Source organism: Nicotiana tabacum, chromosome 6, assembly GCF_000715075.1.
Source record: "Nicotiana tabacum cultivar K326 chromosome 6, ASM71507v2, whole genome shotgun sequence".
Classification (NCBI taxonomy): domain Eukaryota; kingdom Viridiplantae; phylum Streptophyta; class Magnoliopsida; order Solanales; family Solanaceae; genus Nicotiana; species Nicotiana tabacum.
Genome location: NC_134085.1, coordinates 205,799,307 through 205,822,942, shown reverse-complemented (window position 1 = coordinate 205,822,942; position 23,636 = coordinate 205,799,307). Strand labels below are relative to the sequence as shown.

The window sequence follows — 23,636 nt, the reverse complement described above, 5'->3', positions numbered from 1 at the left end:
TTCTTCTCTAGTTTGTTGGCATAACCCTGTTCATTCAATTATTGAACTATATAATAATGGATGTGAAGTTCTTGACTTGTCTGTGTTCTGGAATTTGGACAAATTCATTACTGTTGGCATGGATAGGTGAAGAACTTGAATTTTCGACTCTTCTACCAACCATAAGTTTTAAACTCTAGAAAGACTAACTCTTCAAAATATTATTGCCGACATGAATAATGAAGCCGATTGCAGTTGACTGTATGATAAAAAAAAACAAGGAAGTTGCCATGAAATAGAGAAACATGGTTGCATGTTTAGAATTATTTTCTTGGAATTATTTGATTTTATTAAATGGTGTTCCGACAAGTTGCTGGGAGTTCACGAGGAGGACATACCCATCATGCAGGAAAAAATCTCGTTAAAAATTAGTAACTCAAGATATGGTTGATGAAGTACACTAATAAATAAGAGAAATATGGTCCCCTCATTTCACTTCATCTGCCACTCACCTGAAATTATGTGATTTTGTTAATGTCTGAGTTCTTTATCTTGCACCATGGTAGTCAAGAGTAAGCGCAGAGATGGATTCAAGATTTGAATTATATGGGTTCAGATTCACAATTCTATCATATCTCATCTAATTTACTGAGTTCAAAATTTACTATTTGTATATATTTAATAATTTTTTGAATAAAAATATAGGGTATGAGCAAAAGCTATGTGTTCAGTTGAAGTAACCGGACTAAAAGGCAAGATGAAGAGGTCTTTTGGTCTTACCACACGACTTTGATCTAGTGGTAAGAGTACAATGTGTAGCGTGTGGTTCGACACATATCACACTTTTGAACTTTACCGTAAACAAAAGCATGATATTTTAGTGGAAAAAGGTTTTAAAAAAAACAAACAAACAAAAAGACAGGCCTATTATTCACCAAGTTTTGAACCTTAAAGGGTACTAGTAGCAACGTCAAAATGTTTAATGTGTACATTTAGAGGTCGTTTGATAGCTGGTTAGGAGAAAAATGATCCATATATTGGGGGCAACATAACTTATACAATGTTCGGTAGCCTTTAGTTATTTTTTACAAAATTCAGCAACTAATATCGTGTTTGGTTGTCATTTTACAATTCTACATAAATAATACATGTATAAGTTATGAGCCAATCTGTGTATTATTTTACGCGAGGTAGAAGATAGATTAACTAATGCATGTATTAGTAATACATGTATAAAATATTGAAATGACAAATTTACCCCTATCACTTTACTCATAAAAACCTCCTTCGACAGATTGATCTGCATCAAACCCTTTGGAGAGCACTGATGCCACACTACTAGGCTCTTCCTCTTCTTAGTAAATAAGTATTTAATTTTAAAATTTATATAATGTGTATCAATTTATAATACAACAAACCAAATATTCAAAAAAATAATCTTTGCGTAACTAATTCATGCATAACTAATCCCTATATTACTTATTCATGCATAACTAATCATGCTCTTCTTCTCTCCATTTTGAGTATCTCTTTTGTGTCAATTTTAAATTCCTATAGCTGATTTTATTTGATTACAGGCTCGATTAGCCAGTGTTGGACTTTCAAAAACCATAGCAGAGCTTCGAAATATCACTGGTAAACCACAAACAGAGAAGAAAAAACATAACAAAACTGACTACTTCTCCACCGCTGTGCGTCGTTCCAAACGACTAAAAGGAGGTAACGAACCCAAGGTTGAGAAGAGTAGGGCTGAAGAGACTAATAAGCCGAAGAGGCCTACAACTGCTTTCTTCATTTTCATGGAAGAGTTCAGAGAGCAGTACAAAGAAAAGTATCCAAACAACAAATCTGTTGCTGCTGTGGGTAAAGCTGCTGGAGAGAAGTGGAAATCCTTTTCAGATGCAGAGAAAGCTCCATATCAAGCAAAGATAGAGGAAATGATGGCTGAATACCAAAACAAGATGCAGGCTTATAACATTAACAAAAAACAACAGGTTGCGGATGTTTCTGCATTACCAAGAGCATTAAGATTAATAACAGATTGAAGTAATATTATTAGCAGATGATGATGTGAAGAAAATGGGTGTAGGATATTATTTTAAGGCTGCTGATGTTTCTGCATTACCAAAATGCATTTTAGTATTTCTTTCCTGGTTTATTTTGGGGTTTAATTAGTTGGGAAAGAGAAAGAAAATAGGTGAGCTAGTTTAAGGGTTCCAGTTGTAGACTATTTTGTTGGTGCTTAATGATAATTCAACTTGGACTTGTCCACCAGCAATTAGCAAAGCCAAAAAGTGTGTTACTTATGTCTATTGTCTCTCTTTATTTATTTATTTATTTATTTTGTTGTCGTGCTAACATATATAGTCTTGGAACAATAGTAAAGTTGTGTTCGTGTAACCTATAGGTTACGGGTTCGAGCTGTGAAAGTAACCATTAATATTTGCATTAAGGTAGACTGTCTACATCACTCCCCTTCAAAAATGGCCCTTCTCCAAACCTTGCGTGAACTTGAAATACCTTGTGCATCGAGCTACCCTAAGGATATATAGATAGGAGAGTGAGTGTGGATTTTTCCCTAAGATAATGCTTTTAGGGAAATTGGGACTTTCGGAAGAAAGGGATGTTGAAGATAATTTTAGAGAAATAGCTTTTCCGGCTAGAAATTAGAGTGGTTTTGTGAGATAATTAACTCTGCCAACATGAATAATTTTATTGTTCTAAACAAACAAAAGTGATTTTACTAGGTAATTGTCATAGCTTGGGTGATCATACAAGCAATTAACTCCTGCTCCATATTATGGCGGAAGAATCGAAGTCTTGAAGCAATGATAGAATTGTCTTTGTATGACTTATAAGTCACGAGTTTGAGTCGTGGAAGCAACCATTAATGCTTGCATTAGGCTAGACCGTCTATATCACACCCTAGAGGTGCAACCTTTCCCCAGATCTTGCGTTAAGTGTGGGATGCTTTATGCACCATGTTACCCTTTTTTTCATATGAGTGGAAAATAATGAAGCCTATTGCAACTTTCTATATGATAATTAACATACAATGCAGTTGCCATTATGAAAGAGAAAAACATAATTGCATTGTTGAGTTATTTTGTTGGAAAACATAAACCTTAAGCGATAATAAATCAGACAACAAAGAGAAATATACCAAAAGAGACACAAACATTTAACGTGGTTTGGTCAACTAGGCCTATGTCTACGGCGGAGATGAGCAATCCACTATATAAAAAAAATACAAATATCGAGAGAACAACCCCACGAAGAGGCAAACACAAATGACACACTAACATTTGTCCCGTAAAATTCTCCCCCTGAACACGACTCTCAAACCCCATATGGCTACATTATGGATGCTACTGAATTAGAATGATGGATCCTCAATTTATAGAAGTCGAAATCTTTTCCTACAAGAAAAAGAACTAGCCAAATATAAGAGAATTATAATTTCCTTCTACAAAAAGGAAAACCTAATTAAGGTAAACATATTGTCATTTTCTTCCACAAATAGAAAAATCAAATATGATAAGAAAATTATGGCAAACACCTAACACAATAATCATACTATTATATCAAATTGAAGTTCCGACATTTTGTTTGGAGTGCACGAGGAGGACATACCCATCATGCCAAACAATCTCTTAAAAAATTAGTAACTCGAGATATGGTTGATGGCATGAAATTGCTTGTACTATAAATAAGAGAAACAGCAGTCCCCTCGTTTCACTTCATATGTTCCTCACCTGAAATGCAATGATTTTGCTAATATTTGAAATAGTTTATCTTGCCTGATTTTGGGGTGCTAGGAAATATAATTTGTAGCATTAGAAGCGAATTCATGATCTAACCTAGGAATAGTAAATTTTGTATGGCTTTGATCTTATAATATGGGGAAAGTTTATTTTGTGAGTCATACGACAAATTTGACAAGTGGAATACTAGGTCCCACATTTGTTAGTGAAGAAGAAAAAAAAGAGGAAAAGGGAAAAAAAATCAAAAAGAAAGTGAGATCCACAAATAAATATTGTCCCTAAATTAAGAATAATTAGTTATATAATGGCCAATAAAGAAATAACACGTCTATAATTTTGAGGTGTTTGTAAGGGTGGACATCGGTCGGTTCGATTCAGTAGTAAATGTTATCGGCTTGACATATTGGTTATCGAGTTATAAATATGCTAAATCGATAACCGAATTGATAAGATATCGGTTATCGATCGTTATCGCTTCGGTTATCGGTTTACCCGATAAGATAACTCAATCTAGATTCTAAAGGGAAGAAGTAATGAAGGATAATGTATAGTGTATAAGAATATAATAAACTTGCAACTCTCTCAAAGAATATGATAAACCTTACAAGGGAAGAAGTAATGAAGGATAATGTATAGTGTATAAGAATATAATAAACTTGCAACCCTCTCAAAGAATATGATAAACCTTACAACATTGTTTCTCTATGTGCTGAATGACAAATTTTGGGAGAGTTAAAACAATAGACGGAGAATTGGGAGAACTGGAAAATTTATATACCTAAGGGTAAAATTGTTTTTTATAAAGTTTATTGGGTTAATGGTTAAATTGTTAATAAAATTGGGCAAACAAGACCCGAACCAATAACTCAATAGTAAAATAACACTAAACCATTACTGAACCGTTAAACCAATAACCCAATACCTGTGAGCACGTGATTTTGCCTCATATGAATTACTCCAAAAGAATACTCAAAATTATGTTTTTTCTTTAATTATGTGTTATTCTAGGAATTATTGTGCAATTTTCCTGATTGTTTGCATATCTTTGTGAGCATATTTAATTTTATTAATGCATTAAAAAATACAAAAAAAATATAGCATCTGCACTTAGGATTTGATTTTACATTTTTGGTTAATTAAGTAAAATGTTGTTTTACAAAAATGAAAAATTCACAAAAATAACGTATTTTTGCATTTTAGTGTTTAATGTCAAAATTTTGCGATTTTCTTTTAATTTGGTATTAATTATGTGTGATAATTATTATTTAGAGATAATTAGTATTTTAAGATAATTTGGGTTTTTATAGCTTAATTTAGGATTTTTAAGTTTTAAATTTTGAAAAAGAAATTAGAAAGAAAATTTAAAAGAAAAAGAAAATAAGAGAGAAAATCTGGTTTTGGGCCAATTTGGCCAAAAGGTCCCAAGCCCAAACAAAACCCGTCCAAACCTACCCCAAACCAGCCCAGACCCGTCTTCCCCAACCCGGTCCGTCTCCAGCCTCAACCAAACGACGTTGTTTCAAGCGTTTCAATCTGGACCGTTGAATCAACCTAATCGAACGGTCCAAAGCCTTCCTTATTACCTGCCCCTGACCCGCCCCTGAACCGGTCTAGCCCCAGTCAAATAAAACGACCCCGTTTTGTTTAAAAGCTTTGATCGAAGCCGTTGGATTTCAATCATCTAACGACTCAAATTAAATCACCCATTTTAATATACCCAAAACCTTACCCCCACCCCTCAGAACCTCTCAACCTCTTCCTCTCTAACCAAACCCTATAGACGCCGCCACCGTACCCTCACCGCCTTAGGGTGGCGGCGCCGGCTCCGTTCACCTCCAAAATTACACCCCGGAACCACCACAACCCTCTCTTTCCAAATCCCCGATCTGTTTCCCTCGAATCTTGCCAGAACCTCTCGAATCTCAAATCTAAGATCGAGCCCTAAAAGTTTAAAATCGGTTTCCCATGAACCTAATAACATGCATCGATCCAGACCTCTAATCTTCATCATTGGAAGGATTGATTCACTACAAAACCGATGCTGCTCATTTGTTCTTGACAAAGAACAAATGATTGGCATCGGTTTCGGATGAATCAGAGTATCGAGTGTAATTTCAAGTTTAGCCGGTAAGTTCCCTTCATTATTTCTGTTCGTTTAGTGTTTGTTTCATCTTCATCTCTTCTTCTTTTCTACTTTGTGTATCTTAGATGTCTGACTTTGGGTTGAAATTATAATAGTATCTTCCTATTAGGTTAATTTGTTTGTTCATTCATTTCTGTCCATTTTTAGCTTTTATTTTAATAAAAAAAAAGGATTGTGCCCTAATTTTGGTTTATCCGTTCTGTCTAGTTTTAGGTTTGTATCCAGCTTCTGTTTTAGTTGTTTAAGCTCATGAGTTTGCTATTGAATCAGTAGGTTTCCATTTTTCAATTTATATTTATATTATTCTAACAGGCAACATATTAGTATCCTCGTGATGTTTTGATTCCTTGTTAAAATGATTATGTTAAATGTGTCAAAGGTCGATCAAATAGGCTCTTCATTGTTCTTTTCTTGCTAATGTCAGTTCAGATTGTTCATATGAAGGGTTATTGTTGACTCTGTTTCAATGCTAAACCTATTTAGGTTTCAAAAACTGATGCCCTTTGGTTCTGGTTGCCTAGCAATTCTGTAAATGTTCAGAACTTTAAGAGATTCTAATTGAATAATTAGGAACTTAAGGGGTAGTCTAGGAATTATTCAATAAAGGAGATTGTTTACCTAACGTAGGAAGCTTCTCAATAGTGGTAGAGTAGAAATTGCATTACTGAATTAATTAAAAACACTAAGTTAGTGGATAGTTAAGAAATAAAAAAGTAGAATTGATAATGGGAATGACACTAATTGAATGCTTATTTAAAGGCTGAAAATCAGAGAACAAGGAGAGAAGCAGAACATTCTGAGAGACAGGGAGATAGTCACTGAGTTCATATACACAACAATCTAATACTCTGAAAGACTAAAAAAGAAGAAGATAGAGTACACACACACACTGAGTTCAAAAACAAGGAGGTCCTGAAATACCGAAAGAGTTAAAAGAGCATTTTGAGAACTCTAAAGAATAAAACTGTTTCATTGAGGTACTGGTGATTTCTAAAGTTTCCTTAGGACTGAAACAATTTCTGGATAGTTGATAGTTGAAATGAGCTGAAATCAAATCTGGTTCAAGTTTTCTAGTTCATTACTTGGATTGAAACTGTTTTTCTGGGTTGTTTTATTCACTTTCTGGGTTTGAAACTGGTTGAAAACTGTTGCTGATTGCCTGGTGCTATTACATCTGATCCCTCACCTTTTATTTCCTTTCGTTACCAGGTATTTCTCAAACCATTGTCAACAAGTGATTAGGAACATGTATTTCGAGTTGAAGCCTAACTAAATACAAGTTGCTGAGTTTCCTTTCATTTGCTTTTTCTTCTTTAAATGTTCTGTAATAGACCTTGTATTATACATGATAGCTCGGTATGCTGTAGAGATGAATCTATGCTCTTTAAGAGTTTGAGGTATTGATTTCTCTTCTTCTTTTGATTCAAGCGAATGGTGTTAATTTCCTAGACTTCGCTACTGTCGATATTGAGAAAGAGTTAAATGAGTTTAAATTCAAGATTTTGAATTTAACTTAGAATTGAATTCAAACATGAATATCTGGATAGTTGAAGTCAAGCATGTGCTCTTAGTAGCCTTTGAAACTGCTTTGTGTCTCAATTACTGTGTAGGGATGAGGGTTAACAGGTTTATTGTTGTTGCAAATGGTAGCTTGTTGATTGGAATAGACTCGATATCGAGTCGTGATCTTCAACCTTGAGTTTTACAAGGTTTGGGTTCACTATTCTGGGCTATGTGTAAAAAAGAACAAGTGTGCCAATGTTATCTGGGCTTATGTCTTGAGCCCAACATCGTATTTAATTGTTGTTGCTGGATTCACTTTTTCACAGCAGATTTGGCCTGAATTGCATGAGAAATTAACGTCCAGAATTCTATTTAATCAATTCATGTCCACGTAGCTAAAATCCAAGAGTTAAAAAAAATGTTATTTCAAGCTTTTGTTTCAGATAGTTTCGATTGATTTGTGATTAATTAACTTTTGTACCAAATTGTTTGATTCCCACGATTGGGCCTAACGTTTAGCCCAATTGAATGAGAGATTCCAAGTAATTTGGACTGCCCTTTTTGCCCGTCTATTCTCTGGGGCGCGATTCGATCTGTGAGTCCAACTTTCTTCGAAGTAGCATTTGTGCAAACAAAGGTTCCAAGTTATATTTTGTTGAAGTTAATTAAGCTCTCCTTGATTTGAGGCGCGCCATATTAGATAATGCAAACAGTATATGACCTTCAAAAACTAAGTTTAGAAATACTTTTGATAGAATAATCGAGGTATACCGTGCCAAATAAAATCTCAAAATGCATTACCCTTGCTTAGATAACATTTTAATCCTTAGAATTCGAAGCGTACCATTTAGCGAATTTCCATGGCCCCACAAAGTTGAAAACGCGTAGTTGCTTTAGGCGCGCTATTTAATAATTTACTTTCCTAAACTTGGGTGCGCATTTATGTGACCCAAATCCAAATCTCAACGTTAGCTGAAATGTGTTGCGAACTGCGGGTATATTTATGTGAGTGGTTTGAAACATATTTTAAATGACATTGCAATCTTCCTTTAATTAATTAAATAAAAGCGGTTTAAAGTAAAAATACACATAGGTTTATAATGGTTTTAAAATCAGATAATTGGACCATTGATAACAGTTTAGCGACCGTGCTAGAACCACAGAACTCGGGAATGCCTAACACCTTCCCTCGGGTTAATAGAATTTCTTACCCGGATTTCTGGTTCGCGGACTGTTAAACAGAGTCATTTTTTTCCTCGATTCGGGATTTTAAACCGGTGACTTGGGACACCATAAATTATCTCAAGTGGCGACTCTGAATTTTAATAAATATCATCCTGTTTCGATTGTCACTTAAATTGAAAAAAACTCCCTTACACCCTTGGGGTTGTAGGTAAAAAGGAGGTGTGACAATACCGATAACTCAATAAGAGTTTTTCGGTTCGAGCTATCAGTTTTACCCAATATAAGCTTAGCCCTAGGGTCGGGGTGCCACAACAGACAACCGTTATGACTTGGGGTATTTCTGTTCACTTTGGTAACAATAGAGGGTGTATTTAGACGGACATTATAAAAGAGGGTAAATTTATATACTATTTTTGTTCACTTTGACGGACAGTATAGAAAGGAGGGTAAATTTTGACTATTTTTGTTCACTTTGGTAACAGTAGGGAGTGTATTTATAGCTTATTTGGCCAAGCTTCTTTTGAGGCAAAAGCACTTTTTTTTGGTCAAAAATGCTTTTTTTTTCTTCTAAAATTAAGGTGTTTGGCCAAGCTTTTGAAAAGAAAAAAAGTACTTTGAGAAGTAGAAGCAGTTTTGGAGAAGCAGAAAAAAGTAGCTTCTCTCCAAAAATACTTTTCTGAAAAGCACTTTTGAGAAAAATACACTTAGAAGCAGTTTTTTAAAACTTGGCCAAACACTAATTATTGCTCAGAAGTATTTTTCAAACACAAACTGCTTCTCACCGAAAGTACTTTTGAGAAAAAGCACTTCTCAAAATAAGCTGATTTTTGCAGCTTGGCCAAACGAGCTATTAGACGGAAAGTATAAGGTTAGGGAAATGTATACTATTTAGCAAAGTACATGGGTAAATCCGGCCTTTTTTCTTGTATAAAACGTCCCGTTTTCTTAATTCAAGACTTGAGGGGGTCTTTTTACACAATTCTAAAATGTTTTGTACAATATCAACGGTCGTTTTCCCATTTCAATTTTCAAAAAAGTTCAGATCTTGCCAAGGTATCCGTTAGAACTGAGAAAGCCTGCAATCTCGAAGAAGAAAGAGGAAGGAAATCGCCGTTTGAAACCCTAAAGTGCCATAATGGGAAGGCTTGGAATGAAAACTGACTATGAAGAACTGCGAAATGCCCGGATCTTGGAAAACCAGGTCTCTTCTCTTTCAATTTGAGTGTCTAATTTCTATCAATGCGAATTCCTATAGCTGATTTTCTTTTGATTATAGGCTCGATTGGCCGGTCTTGGACTTCAAAAAACCATCACAGAGCTTCGAAGTATCACTTCTAAACCTCAATCGGAGAAGAAAAAATATAACAAAGTTGACTATTTCTCTACTCCTTTGCGCCGTTCCGATCGATTGAAAGGCAACACCCCTCCCGAATCAGAATTGCGCCGTTCGGGTCGCTTGAATGAGAAGTCCTGCTACTCTGCTCCACCAGCAAAAAGTCCGTTTTTATGTCTCTTTTCTCCTTTTTTTGAGAGTGATTTTGGATTTTGACATGAGAATGATGTATCCTTTTTGTATTTTGTTTTGTAATGCTTTTAGGGAAATTGGGGCTTTTTGAAGAAGGAGATGTTGAAGAAGATAATGAGAAGAGACCTGCTAATGCACCTCTCCTGAGAGTGAAAGATGGCTTAATACCGCACCTTACACCGGAAGCTTTGTCTCGGCGTTGTACCAGCAAAGATAGGGGAACTATATATGACCCTATTTTTGGTATTTGCTGTCACTTTTGCAGGTCTTATACTCGTTTTCTAATACCCTTGCCGATTTTTTAGCCTTTCATTTTGTAAAAATTATCCGCACAATTAAAGTTACTTATAAAGTAATGATAGATAAATCTCTGCTATAAACATGAATTTGCGAACCTGATAAAAATGTTGTGGAACCTGCTATAATAAGTTAAAATACTGATAGTGTATCCTTCTGCAAATCCGAGTTTTTGTTACTCAATGTGCAATGAATTGAGGGACTTCCCCGCTCTTTTGTTTAATTTTTTCTAGGAAGCGTGAATTTGAACTTGAATTTACATCTATGTCAGCTCAACTTGTTCTTATGTACCATATGTCAGCTCAACTTGTCCTTATGTACCATAAAACTGCTAATCTATAACACGTGAATCAGTTCAAAATGATGATTTGCGATAATGCAGGCAAAAGAAATTGTGTGGTGAAGAAGACTGTAAACGATGTGGTGATTTGGACACAGATCAACCTTGCTTAGGTTAGTCTTACGAATTATTTTGTGCTTTGTGATACTACTAGTTTATATACAGACTGATGAATTGTAAAAAATTTCCGATATATACAGGCAAGACAGATTGTTCAATTTGTCATTCTACCAATGGTGTTCTTTGCCGAGGTTGTCTTAAGGTTCGATATGGTGAAGGTGGGGCAATAGCTATGCATTTTTAGGCACTAAAGGTTATGCAATCATATGGTTTTAAGCTGAAGATCACTCATGTTGTACTGTGACCACTTAAAATGGATTTGCTGTAACTCTAGGGCACTCTGACCACTTAAAATGGATTTGCTGCAACTCTAGGGCACTAATACTATTCTGTTCTATTAAATAGAAGGCCCACCATTGGAAACTTTGTGACACTGATCTTTGTTTTCTTACTTATGAATGTTGATTAAGTACTAAATCTGTGCAAATATGTGTTAGAACTGGAGGAGGTGAGAGCAAATAAAGGATGGGTATGCCCTCATTGCACTGAAGAAAAGGGCATCAATCCATATTGGATATGTAACAGGTAGTTTTGGTGGTTATATAGAACAGGAGTAGGTGCTTATGAAGTTACATTCTTTTGATACTGATACTGGCAAATTTCATTTGGTTTTTCTTGCTCGTGGATCAATTCTTTGCTTATGTGTATTTATGTTTTTCTAGCTCATTGTGCCTAAAGAAGAGAAAGATGGCTCCAACTGGGATTGCCATATTCAGAGGTTTGTATAATCACTAGTTTCTGTTCTATTTTCTCTTTTCATCTTCTTGTGCTGAACGTCTATCGGAAACAGTCTCTCTACTTCCCAGGGTAGGGTAGCGTCTGCGTACACACTACCTGTGGGATTATACTGGATTGTTGTTGTTGTTGTTGTTGTTGTTGTTGTTGTATGATCACTAGTTTAATTGAGGTTTTGTTTGCTCATCATTTCTGTTGTTTTAGTGTGCACTGAGAATTTTTCTAATTCTTGTGTATTTTACATTGTTGGATCTTGGACAAAACAGCTAGAGAGATGGGATACAAATCAGTGGCGCATCTGTTAATGGATCAGCTTCAGCAAACAGTGAAGGGGAAATGATATGTTTTATAGTGAATGTTTGCAAACGCTTATTAGATTATAAGAGCTACATAGGCAGTAGAATTAACTTCTGAAATCTGAATGTAAAGATGATGAATGTTATGAAGACCAATCATCGATCGTAATTGCTCGGATCCTCATTTTCAAACCTGCTATGCAACTTTTCGTTTGAACTATATCTAAAGATGAGATGGTGCTAGTCCTTTTCTCATGAAATGAAATGTTTTGTTGAAAGTCATTTCTACTGTTGACTACTGGAATGAACTCAAGAACTGCCTATGACACGTCTTCTTTGATTGTCTCCTATCCCTCAGTCTTGTGCCTTTGATATGAGGCCTTCATCTGCAGAAAAAATTGAAAGCGCTTTTTCTTGTGCCTCAGTCTTGTGCCTTTGATATGAGGCCTTCATCTGCAGAAAAAATTGAAAGCGCTTTTTCTTTTCCGTCAAACGCCTCAAATTAGAAAAAAAAACAAAAGTTCGCCAAATAGATTACTAGTCTTCTTAAAAATTGAAAAACTCACGTCCAAACGTAGGGGTGTGCATTCGAATCGGTCTATCGATAAATCGAATCGATTATTTGTTATCGATTTCGGTTTCGATTTCGAAATTTTCCTTATCGAGTTATCGATTTCGATTTTGTCCTCTTCGATTATCGATTTATCGATAAACCGATAAGATATAATTTTTTTTTTTACTCTTATTCTATAATACCCTTTCCTTTCCCCCAAGTCCCGAACCCTATTATTTCATCTACCACATTTAAGGAATGATCATATTTAAACCTCAAGGGAATGAAGTTCAAATTAATGGAAAATAGAATTAGCCGTGATGTTGTATTTTTTTTATACCGTTGGAGTGTTGGTGACATACATTTGATTCTTTACTTTAGTTTCGTTGCATATGCTTGTTGACACAATTTTATGTTATAAACGGTGTTCGTCTTATTTTAGCTTCTTTTTGTCCATATTAGTTAGGCGTATTTATAGCAATATACTTTCCGTGGAATCCCGTAAATTTTCTTATTGGTGTAATCGATAACCGAATCGATAAACCCCAAAAATCGATAAATCGAAATCGAAAAAATCAAAACCTTATTGAAACGATAACGATAAGCATATGTACAAATCGATAATCGATAAGTAATTATCGATAAGGGTCAAAATCAAATCGATAAATCGAATGCACACCCCTATCCAACGACGATTAATAAAAAAAATTATTCTCAATTTGGAGTTAATAATTGGATAGTCATTTTATGCGTTACATGTTTGTTCTACACATCAGTATGACAAAAGACTCACATATAGTCTATTAACAACTTGTTTGGATGGTTGTTACAGTTGTATTGTATTGTATTGTATTATTACTTTAAATATAATATTTGTTTTCATTGTTACTTAAATTTTATGGTCTCATATCGTTAAATTCGTCATAACATAATGATGAAAAATGCTTCTTAATGGAACGACCGATTTGGGGGTCGCGTCGTTACCTTATTTTTTGTCACATCTTGCCCTTCTTTATTATTAAATAATCTTATTTTATCTTTTACACTTCCTTTTATGTAATAGTTTTACCCCGTACCTTACTTTTTCTTTATAATCTATAATATTACAAGCTTATTTTTCATATTGTTGGTGCATGACATCGTGAAATGACGATAAACAATACAATCTATCCAAACATTATATATGCATCAAAATGATACAATACAATACGATACATTATAAAAAGATACATAACAACCATCCAAACAAACTATAATACGGTGATAAGACCTTGTAGAGTACCCAAACAATATAGAGCTTGGAATGTAAAAATCAAATGCAATGAGAAAATTAAGAAAGAGATTGAAAAGGAGAGAAAAAAGAAGAAAACCCTTTGTCCCTTCGAGAGAGGTTTTACATTCTCTTGCCAAATCAAAAAAGCTACTCCATTCTTCTCTATTTGTTCCTTCCCCAGAACCAGACCCGACCTCTTACCTCTAGATTCCGGCCGGCGATGCCGGCTATCCATAACCCTAACTGGTTCTGCACTGCGTCTAATATTAACCCAAACTGCTCTCTCTCGAGCTTCAACTTCCCTAAAACCCTCACATTTTCGAGCTTCATATCTCCACCTCTCAAATTCGTCTCTATTAAGCCTAATTTGTTCCCCGTTAACCGGAAACGGCGGCGCTTTGTTAGTGTTACAGCTGCTGCGAAGTCGACCAGTTCCGACCCCTATTCAGTTCTTAATGTCAGTAGAAATGCAACGCTCAAAGAAATCAAAGCATCTTATCGCAAGCTTGCTCGCAAGGTATAACTCCTCTGTTAACTTATTATTACATTAAATGTTTGTTATGTATGTATAAGTTTGGTTTGGCTATTCATATGTTAGTTGTTAATTGTTATTATCACCTTCCTTGTTGCTTAAACATACTTTGTGCTTGAATGTCTTTGATAAACACATTTCTGTCTTGTGGCATTTTCTGCTTCTTGAATATGAACACTTCTTTGCTTGGGAACAGTATCATCCTGATGTGAATAGAAGTCCTGGAGCTGAAGAAAAGTTTAAAGAGATTAGTGCTGCATACGAGGTAACATCCTGCTCCCTTCCCCCACCACTTCAATTTCTTCTCTGTTTGCAAATTTTATGTTGAACTGATTATTTACTGAGATTGTGAAAAACGCTTGTTAAAATGATGCGAGGTATCCAACTTGGTTAAGATTTACTTCTGGTCTTTTCTTTCATTGTTTTCGATTTGATTACAAAAGTGTATTATTAGGTATTATCAGATGATGAGAAGAGGTCTTCATATGACCGTTTTGGCGAGGCAGGGTTGCGAGGAGAGTATAATGTGCCTGGTAGTGGTGCGCAGGGGGTAAGATCATATAAAAACAATTTATTTCTGCTACTTTTGGCAATGTTAAAAGTACTGGCCTTTATTTATGTTTTCATATTCTTCTTCATGATGACTGGTTTCTGTTCCCGCGTGGTTATCTGATCTTTAGGTGGACCCTTTTGAAGTATTTTCTGAGTATTTTGGAGAGTCAAGTGGTTTTTTTGGAGGAAGTGGTGGATCAGGAGGCTTCAGCTTCGATTTTAGGAATATGGGGAGGCAGGATCTTGATATTCAGTGAGTCTCCATGGGCTTTTGCTTCTGAAACTATGTATATCTTAATATCTTGGTCTTGGTGATATTTGGATATGTCTCATGCAGAAAAAATACAGTTTTCTGATTATCATTCCCATTGCAGTTATATCTTTCACTGGGTAGCTTCATTCTCCCCCCTCCCCCCCCTCCACACAAAACAAAAAAACCAACCAAGCAAGAGGATGAGTTTCTACTACTTCTTTATAGTAACATTCATTGTTGAGGAGAGTTTTTAGCTCTTATATATTGCTGGGTGAAGGTTTGTTTAAGTTTCATGGCTTTACCTGCATCAGTGAAATGAAGCAAGAATATTGAGGAAAAGAAAACAGAATAACTTCTCCATCAGCTTTGGTTTGATATTATGTTCGAAGTAATTGAGGACGAGAGGAAAGAGTTTGATTTGTTCTTCCTTCGTAGTCTGTCTTTTTTGTGAGAATGCACGGAGAAAAGTCTATTATTGAATAACAATGATACATTGAGTCCTATATATATTATACATATTCTACTCTTATGGGACTAGGACATATTCTATTCCTACTACATATGGGACTAGGACACATTCTACTCTTATTACATATGTGACTAGGACTATTTACACATAACTATCTAACACTCCTCCTCAAGCCGGTGCTTACAAATCATATGTACCGAGCTTATTACATATGTAACTAATACGAGGACCAGTGAGGGACTTGGTGAAAATATCTGCACTAGACTCCCCCTGAGCAACAAAACCAGATAATTGCTGATAAACAAAAGTTGGCCGAAAAGTCTTGGAAAAAATTTGAAACTAGTGAGACTAAGCCGAATTCCACATTACAAAATAGGTTCTAAAACACCATCAGAAAACATTAACTTTTCCGAAAATTACTGTTCACGCCGGAAAAATAGAAGTTGTCAGAATTTGGTGTAATTTATATGTATAGGCGTGGAATCACTGGACAAGTAAGTTGTCCTGAAGAAGTTTTGTCAAAAAGTGGCCGGAATGGCTCACACGCTGGAAAAGTTACTGTATCTCGACGGAACCCTAGTTCTGGCAGCGGGTGGAGGCGCGTGAAGGACTTTCTGCCGGAGCGATTGACTTAAGTTTTGTCGCTTGACTTTTCCGAACAAGATGGTTGTGTTGGTTTTTGCACAACACTGACCTATGAAGAGATAACGCAAATTAATCTTGAGTCGTCAACCAGAAAGACGCACGGTGACTTACTCTTCTGTTCCGATGGGACTGGAATTTCTGGGGTTTGGTCGCACAAGGGTTTCGGATCTGATGGTGGTACTGGTATATGCACAATACCACTGTAGTAGTAATCAGTGTTATTAAAAGCGCTCGCTTCTCGCTTTAAGCGATGAAGCAACACGAGGCGCAGGGCTAGCGCTTTTCTGCTAAAAAGGCGACTCACATTCAAAAAGCGTGCGCTTTTCTCGCTGAAGCGAGAAGCGAGCCGGTAAAAAAAGTGAGAAAAAGCGTGCTTAAGCGAGCAGAAGGCATCAGCTAGGGTTTTTTTTAAAAAAATTGGCAAATAAACATACGCTCTTCAACGACTTCTTCTCCAGCGACGACCACCGCTGCTCCAACGACTTCTTCTCCAGATCTCGGTAAGTTTCTTCAACGACTTCTTCTTCTTCAACGACTTCTTCTTCTTCTTTCAATTTTTTTCACTTTTTAAGCGCTGATTTTGTGCCCTAAACGACTTTTCTTCTTCTGTTCTACTTTGTGCTCTGTTTTCTGCTTTATCATCTGCTTTATGCTCTGTTTTCTGCAATTTATAAGTGAATTAACTGTTATTTTTTTATTTTTTTTGGTTGTTGACTGTAGTAAATTTAATTTGATTAATATCTATTATTTGCTTCTTGATTCAAGAATTGAAACATTTGCTTAATATGTTATTTTTAACGAGTTCTTAGCCATTTATCTATGTCTATTTTTTATTTATTTATTTATGTGTTAAATTGCGCTTCACATGAAAAAAGTGTGCGCTTCGCTTCTCGCTTCTCGCTTCGGTGAAGCGAGGCCTCGTCGCTTTTTTGCGCTTAACGCTTTCCAAAACACTGATAGTAATGAACCCTGGGAACAAGACGAAGTTGCCGGAAAATTGCACGGCGACGAGATCTTTCTTCCCGGATGTTGCTAGAATGACGCACAACGACAATTTTCTCACTGAAGCTCTGATACCATGTGAGAATGCACAGGAGAAAAGTCTATTATTGGATAATAATGATACAATAAGTCCTATATATTATACATATTCTACTCTTATGGGACTAGGACATATTCAATTCCTACTACATATGGGACTAGGACATATTCAATTCCTACTACATATGGGACTAGGACATATTCTACTCCTATTACATATGGGACTAGGACTATTTACACATAACTATCTAACATTTTTCATTAGCTGAATATCTGGTAATGAATTTATTTCTTGTTTCCCAGTTATGACCTTGATTTGAGCTTTGAAGAGTCTATATTTGGAGGGCAGCGAGACATCGAAGTACCTTCTCTCGATGCATGTGATAGTTGTGGCGGGACTGGTGCTAAATCTAGCAGTTGTGTTAAAGTCTGTTCTGACTGTGGCGGAAAAGGAGGAGTGGTGAAAACACAGAAAACACCTTTTGGAATAATGTCTCAGGTAATTTCACATGCTTGCATGAGAAATTACTAATTGTTGCATGCTATGGGAAATCACTTATTTTGTTATTCATCTTCTTTTCATGTTACAATCTAAACTGATTTCTTGTTGGATATTCTATTTCTTGATGGCCTTTTTTTTGCTCTAAAATAACATTTGACTGAAAAGTTTGCAAGCTTGTATTTTTTGATGATTAATGGACATAGGTGTTATCATTGAAGGATTTCTCGGCATAAATATTATATACTTTTATTTGATGTTCTCTACCGCTCCCTTTGTGCCAGAAGCACAGTCCTACTTCCTTTTTAGCTCATCCCAGAATAGTGTCCACTTATCATGGGAAGAAAAATCCAAAACTCCCTTTGACCATTTTCTTAATCTACTTTTTACCTGGCACAATCATTAAAATGATGGTTCAAATTGTGCACCCAAGGTTGTGGCCTAGTATTAAAGAAGTGGGTGCGAACCTTGGAGACCAAGGTTCAAATCTCATCAGAGACAAACAACACTAGGCGATTTCTTCCCGTCTGAAGCCTTGGTGGGTAGAGTTACTTGGTATGTGTTGTGGGAGGTGGTAAGTGCCTGTTGACTTCTGTATTTTGGGAGTATAGGATAAAGGAAAGTTGTATTAAGAGTAAAAGAGGGTCCCATATAATTTTTGTATTTATAAAAATGTATTAAAACTTTCTTTTTAGATGGATTGGGCATTCTTTTGGAACAAAGCAAAACAAAAGTAAGAAAGTTAAAATGGGACAGAGGACATTTTCTAGAACCCGAAAAGCTTTACGAGACTCTCTTTTGTTCCTCTCCATATAATTCTCTCCATTATTTGCTCTTCAATAATCTCAATAGGAGCGGACATGTCTCCATATACTAAATCATTAATACCTTCAGGAGATGATTAAATTTGGAGGAGGTATCACTACATACTTTGCTGAACCTTTTATTTTTTTCATTTTACATGATATGATTCAAAATTTCAAATATATCAGCAATCAACTGGTACATATTATTATCATCTCATATACTATTTTGAACTTTATCGCCACTGGATATCGTGGCCAGTTTGATGACCATTTCAGATTAACTGATATGATGCTACTGTCTTTCACCTATGGGCAAGTGATCTATACTACGGTTTCGAGATAGTGGAACTTTCAAAGAAGATAAGATTTTGCTCTGCTCACTATGCTTATTTATTCTGCTGAATGATTGTTTTTAAGCAAAAAAAAAAAAAAAAGGAAATTCTCTCTGCACATCTGACCTGTGTGTTATTTTGAACAACTTGCTGCTGTCTATATTTTAGTCTGCTGGTCCTTCTTGACTTGCTTTCTAGATACTGATTCATGTTTTCAGGTATCTATGTGCTCGAATTGTGGAGGTAATGGAAGGATAGTAACTGATCATTGTCGAAAATGTGGTGGCCGTGGTCAAGTACAATCAAAACGAAGTATCAAAGTGGTTGTTCCACCTGGAGTTCATGATGGAGCCACAATGCAAGTTCGAGGAGAGGGTAACATTGACAAGAAAAGGTCACCCCTTAACTAAAGCTCCTAAGTTCATGTGATTAAGTAGCTTTCCCCTATTTTCATGTAAAAACTTAATGCTTTGACCAAAATTGTCAAGTCACTAGAAAATCTGCAGTATATGCAATTTGAACTTTCAGTTTACTTGAACAAATACATCCTATCGTGATTATAAGAAACAGGTTCCTCTGAGTCTAAGAGCATGTTTTATTTGCCTGCTCTGCTTTAGCTGTTGCTGGTGCTGCTTGTTATTAATTATTTATATGGTGTTAATGTCATGCTTCTCAATCTTCAATATTCTGATGTATGTCCAGTCTTTTGATACTATGTGGATACTTTCTAGACTGTGAATGCTCCTCTTTCTGATTTGCTGTTAGTGTCTTCTGTTTCATTCTGTGTTGTGAAACAAGTGCAATATATCATAAGAGTGAAGAAGATTTTGAGGAAATCTGAGTCACAACTTGAAGCATGCCTCATTAATAGCTATAAACTTCTTTAAGCAAAAGTAATTCCGAAAAGTCCAAAGGAACATGGGCTAAGGATCTAGCTTAGTTGTTTTGCTTATTGATATGCCCAAACTTCTTAAGGTTTTTCCTCTCACCTAGGTTAGAAAGTGTAACTTAACCGTTTTCTGTTCTCTCTCTTTTTCTGTTTCTCGTCGCTAAATTTTTATGGTTCTTTTGGGGGAGTGGGGTGGGTGTTCGAGAATAGACATCAATGTGCTTTTCTCTTTTTCGCTATCATCCTCACAGCTTAATTTGGTCTTCTTCGCAGTAGTATAGCTGGTGACCTCTATTTGATCATCCACGTCAGACAAAAACGTGAAATTTGGAGGGACGGTCTTAACCTGTACTCAAAAGTAGATGTTGATTTTACTGAGGCCATTCTGGGGACAGTTAAGAAGGTAATAGAAGCATTACGAAAAGCTAATTGTTTTTTTTCCTCCCCTAAAAAGGCACTGTATAAAGGCAATTAAGTTTTGAAAGGATGGCTAGCAACTTTTTATTCTCCTTTCAGCCGTTCCCCATATCTGTTGCCTGCCCTGCTCTCCCCTTCCCTTAACCCAAGCAACTTCCCGTCATGGCATTGTGTGTTTCTGGGCATTTTAATATGCTTTGAAGTGCTTGTAGATGGTTCCTTGTAGATATAATAGCGATATTACTTCTTAAAAGAATCACATCCTGGGATATGGCCTTATGGATGTCTTTCTTTTCCTCATAGACTCTTGTTTGGACTCCTATAGGTGACAACTGTAGATGGTATGAAAGATCTTCAGATTCCTCCTGGATGTCAACCTGGAGAAAAGATTAAAATGTCAAAAATGGGAGTGCCAGACATGAATAGATCTTCAGTGAGAGGAGATCATCTTTTTCTGATAAATGTTCAGATCCCGAAGAATCTCAGGTTTGAATTTGTTCATATAAGCTTTCAGATACACCCATAGTTCAATTAATCAGTTTGGATGGGATAAGATGCCACATCTATTTAACTGTAAAGGGCTTCTTAATCCGCAGAATTCTCTTTTGTGCCAATTTTTTCTGTGAATTTTGACTAAAGTTCTTTGCTAAAACCTCATCAACACAAGGTCCTGTATGAGCCATCAACTTTCTTATGTGATTAATCAACATAAGAAGCAGAATGTTGAAGTTGGAATAAACCTGAAATGTTCCTTTTCGAAGTTAATTGAAAAGCAGTTTATCTTATGAGACAAAATATATGCCTTAGCTTCTTCCTTTAGAATTTAGCTTCTTCCTTTAGAATTACATTGTCTATATATGTTTAGTCTGATCTTACAATTCAGGATCTATCATACCAAAACAAAAAGGTAGGAAAGGCGTTTTGATTTGTCGCCTTACCTCTTTGGAAGTCCTTAATTTATCTTCCGCCCAATGTTGCCTCTTTCACTAGCATCTTACATGAACGTGCATTGTTTGTGATCTGTTTCTTTCCTTGTCACCAAAAATATCTTGTAGGCAACCTAAAAAGCTCTTCGTGTCTTGCTTGTATTTTCTTTAAAAGAAAAACAAGAATTATTCATTTTAACATAGGTCTGCTAGATAAGTCGGGGCTGACAAAGTCGATACTTTCTACTCTTAGATTTAGTGTAGCTGTTTTGTTTAATTACTATATGTGTGGTATAGTAATTGGGTAGGATACCATCGATTCTGCCTAAGATAATTGACTTCAAGCGGATCTGAAAGGGAACCGGGTTCATGTGGTCAACCTCTTTTTATAAAGTACTGTAAAGTCTGAGTTGAATAATTTTCTATGTTTGCTTGTTTCATCTAAAATTGTTCACTGATATGTGTCATGTTCAATAATCTGTGTTCTCTTCTCCTATGTCAGTGATGCAGAACGCACCTTAGTTGAGAAGTTGGCTTCACTTAGAGCAACATCCAAGCAGTATTCAGTCTCATCTGGTGGTATATCTTCTTATTCTTTCTTCTTTCTTTTAAAGAGTCCAAAATCTTTGTTTGATGAGATGAGGAATTTCAGTCAGAGAACCATATCAGAAAAATAAAGAAGAAAAATTCACTCAGAGAAGCGTGTCAAAGGCAGAATCACAGTTGGCAAATTTGAGCACCTGTACATGGCATGACCCAAATAAGGGTTATGTTAGAAACAATTACGACTATTCGTAGTGATAAAGTTATGGACATTGGGTCTAACAAAACCCCAAAATCTAGTTCATCAGGTGAGGATTGCCAAGCCATATAAGAAGACCAAGTCCCCCATCCCTTAGCCGATGTGGGAGACTCAACCCCCCCGTACGCCCAGGCCTGCCAACTAGAGCGTGGACAATATAATATAGGGGCCCAACATCGGTGAAACAAAGAATTGGATGGGTCCGGCTCTGATACCATGATAAAGATATGGATTGGGCCTAACTTAACCTCAAAAGCTAGCTCATGAGGTGAGGATTGCCTAAGCCATATAAGAAGACTAAGTTCCCCATCTCTTAGCCGATGTGGGAGACTCAACATGTATAAGGAGGGATCCAAAGAATTGAACATGCTAGAAGAATTGTAGTACTAGCAACGTCTGGTTCTAGCGAAGCCTTTAGCTCTCATCCACTCTCTTTTTAATTTTATTTATTACTGGGTTTGCCAAATACACCTCATCCACTCCCTCCAAAAGTAGACCATTGTCTAGGTCTACCATTTGAACCTAAAAATAGGGAACCCTGCTAGATTGAACCCTTCAGATATAATTTCAGATGTGTGATATCAAAAAGCAAACTTAGCCTCATTTCTTTAACGCACTCAAGTATGCAATGTGTCAAAGCATGCCATCAACCCTTGCCTTTTATTTTGTTTGATGCAGTTAAGTTAGTGAAGTTATTTGTTTCTAGTATGTCACATTAACCATGTTCACTAAGTTTCTTCATTCTTTTCCTTTTAACTTTTATTAATAGGGATACCAAGAAATAATCTGGATGGGAATCTTGCTTTTGTAGGTGATAGTAAAGGCGCTGCACGTTTGTGGAAACCGATCAAAGACTTTCTGAGGTGCATTATATACTGCAATCATATATCATCTTAAGACTATGAGATGTCAACTTATTTTTAAAAAAATTATTAGTTTGTCCTTATTACACTGCTGATTTGATATTATCACAACTTGACCGGTATTTATGAATCGGCATACATGAAAATAAAGCAGAAAAAGTAAAAGCAACTAGATGAGAATCAAGTCCAATCGAAACTATAGAAGCTCGAGAAGGAATACCAAAACCTATTCCACTCTCGGAGTTTTATGGAGTATTTGGATACTGATAACTTACCGTTGTGTGTATTTTAATTTGTTTACTTATGGTCATTCGTCCACTTGTAGGATGGGGCGATCTGGTCGAAGATTTGCATCAATTGGCACGGACACAATAGTTTTTTGGAGTTTGAACAGATCATTACCTAGTTTTCCTCAAATAACATCACTTTTTGCTGTTTTCATTGGAACATGTATTTTTGCATTGGTTAAAGTTTGTTGTTATAAAATTTTGCAGCCGAAACAATCAGCGAAACTAAAGTTTCTTCTTCACAGGGAAATTAAAGAGCAATAGTTGTGTTTTGTTGTGAAATTTTGCAGTTGAAGCCAATTTTTTTTCTTCACAGGGAAATTAAAGAGCAAATAGTTGTGATATCGTGCTGCTTGTCTCATGCAATACATGAATTTGACATGATGGGGACAAGTTCATTTTATCTATCATGCATTTTTCGCTGTTTCATTTGTCCTCCTTTAGTATTTATTATGTGTATTGCTCCTTGTCGTAGTGAACTAGGCAAGTCAATTACTGGTCGGATTGCTAATTGGTTTGCATATCAGGTTATTGAATTCCCATGAAATTTGAGATATAGATGGCATTGATGCTTGCCTGTTATGTGATGCAAATGATCAATATTGCTAGA

At 35.9% G+C, this 23,636-nt stretch overlaps 2 protein-coding genes across 3 annotated transcripts; both read left to right on the top strand.

Annotated features, from left to right (window-relative positions):
• Positions 1-9,535: 9,535 nt before the first annotated feature.
• Positions 9,536-12,169, top strand: LOC107792659 (uncharacterized). 2 transcript variants are annotated; one of them, XM_016614896.2, is made up of 8 exons: positions 9,536-9,775; positions 9,851-10,070; positions 10,172-10,364; positions 10,779-10,849; positions 10,937-11,014; positions 11,294-11,381; positions 11,519-11,574; positions 11,858-12,169. In XM_016614896.2, the coding sequence occupies exons 1-8, from the start codon at positions 9,710-9,712 to the stop codon at positions 11,929-11,931; spliced, it is 846 nt and encodes a 281-aa protein (XP_016470382.1). In that variant the 5' UTR covers positions 9,536-9,709; the 3' UTR covers positions 11,932-12,169. The 2 variants fall into 2 exon arrangements, with proteins under 2 accessions (XP_016470382.1, XP_016470383.1); XM_016614897.2 differs by lacking the exons at positions 11,294-11,381; positions 11,519-11,574.
• Positions 12,170-13,755: 1,586 nt separating this feature from the next.
• LOC107792662 (uncharacterized) lies at positions 13,756-23,303 on the top strand. Its single transcript, XM_075256533.1, has 11 exons — positions 13,756-14,230; positions 14,442-14,510; positions 14,700-14,795; positions 14,926-15,050; positions 17,509-17,704; positions 19,061-19,236; positions 20,005-20,134; positions 20,474-20,634; positions 21,577-21,653; positions 22,688-22,739; positions 23,065-23,303. Exons 1-11 carry the CDS (start codon positions 13,934-13,936, stop codon positions 23,288-23,290), a joined length of 1,605 nt encoding a protein of 534 aa, XP_075112634.1. The 5' UTR covers positions 13,756-13,933; the 3' UTR covers positions 23,291-23,303.
• Positions 23,304-23,636: the final 333 nt, after the last annotated feature.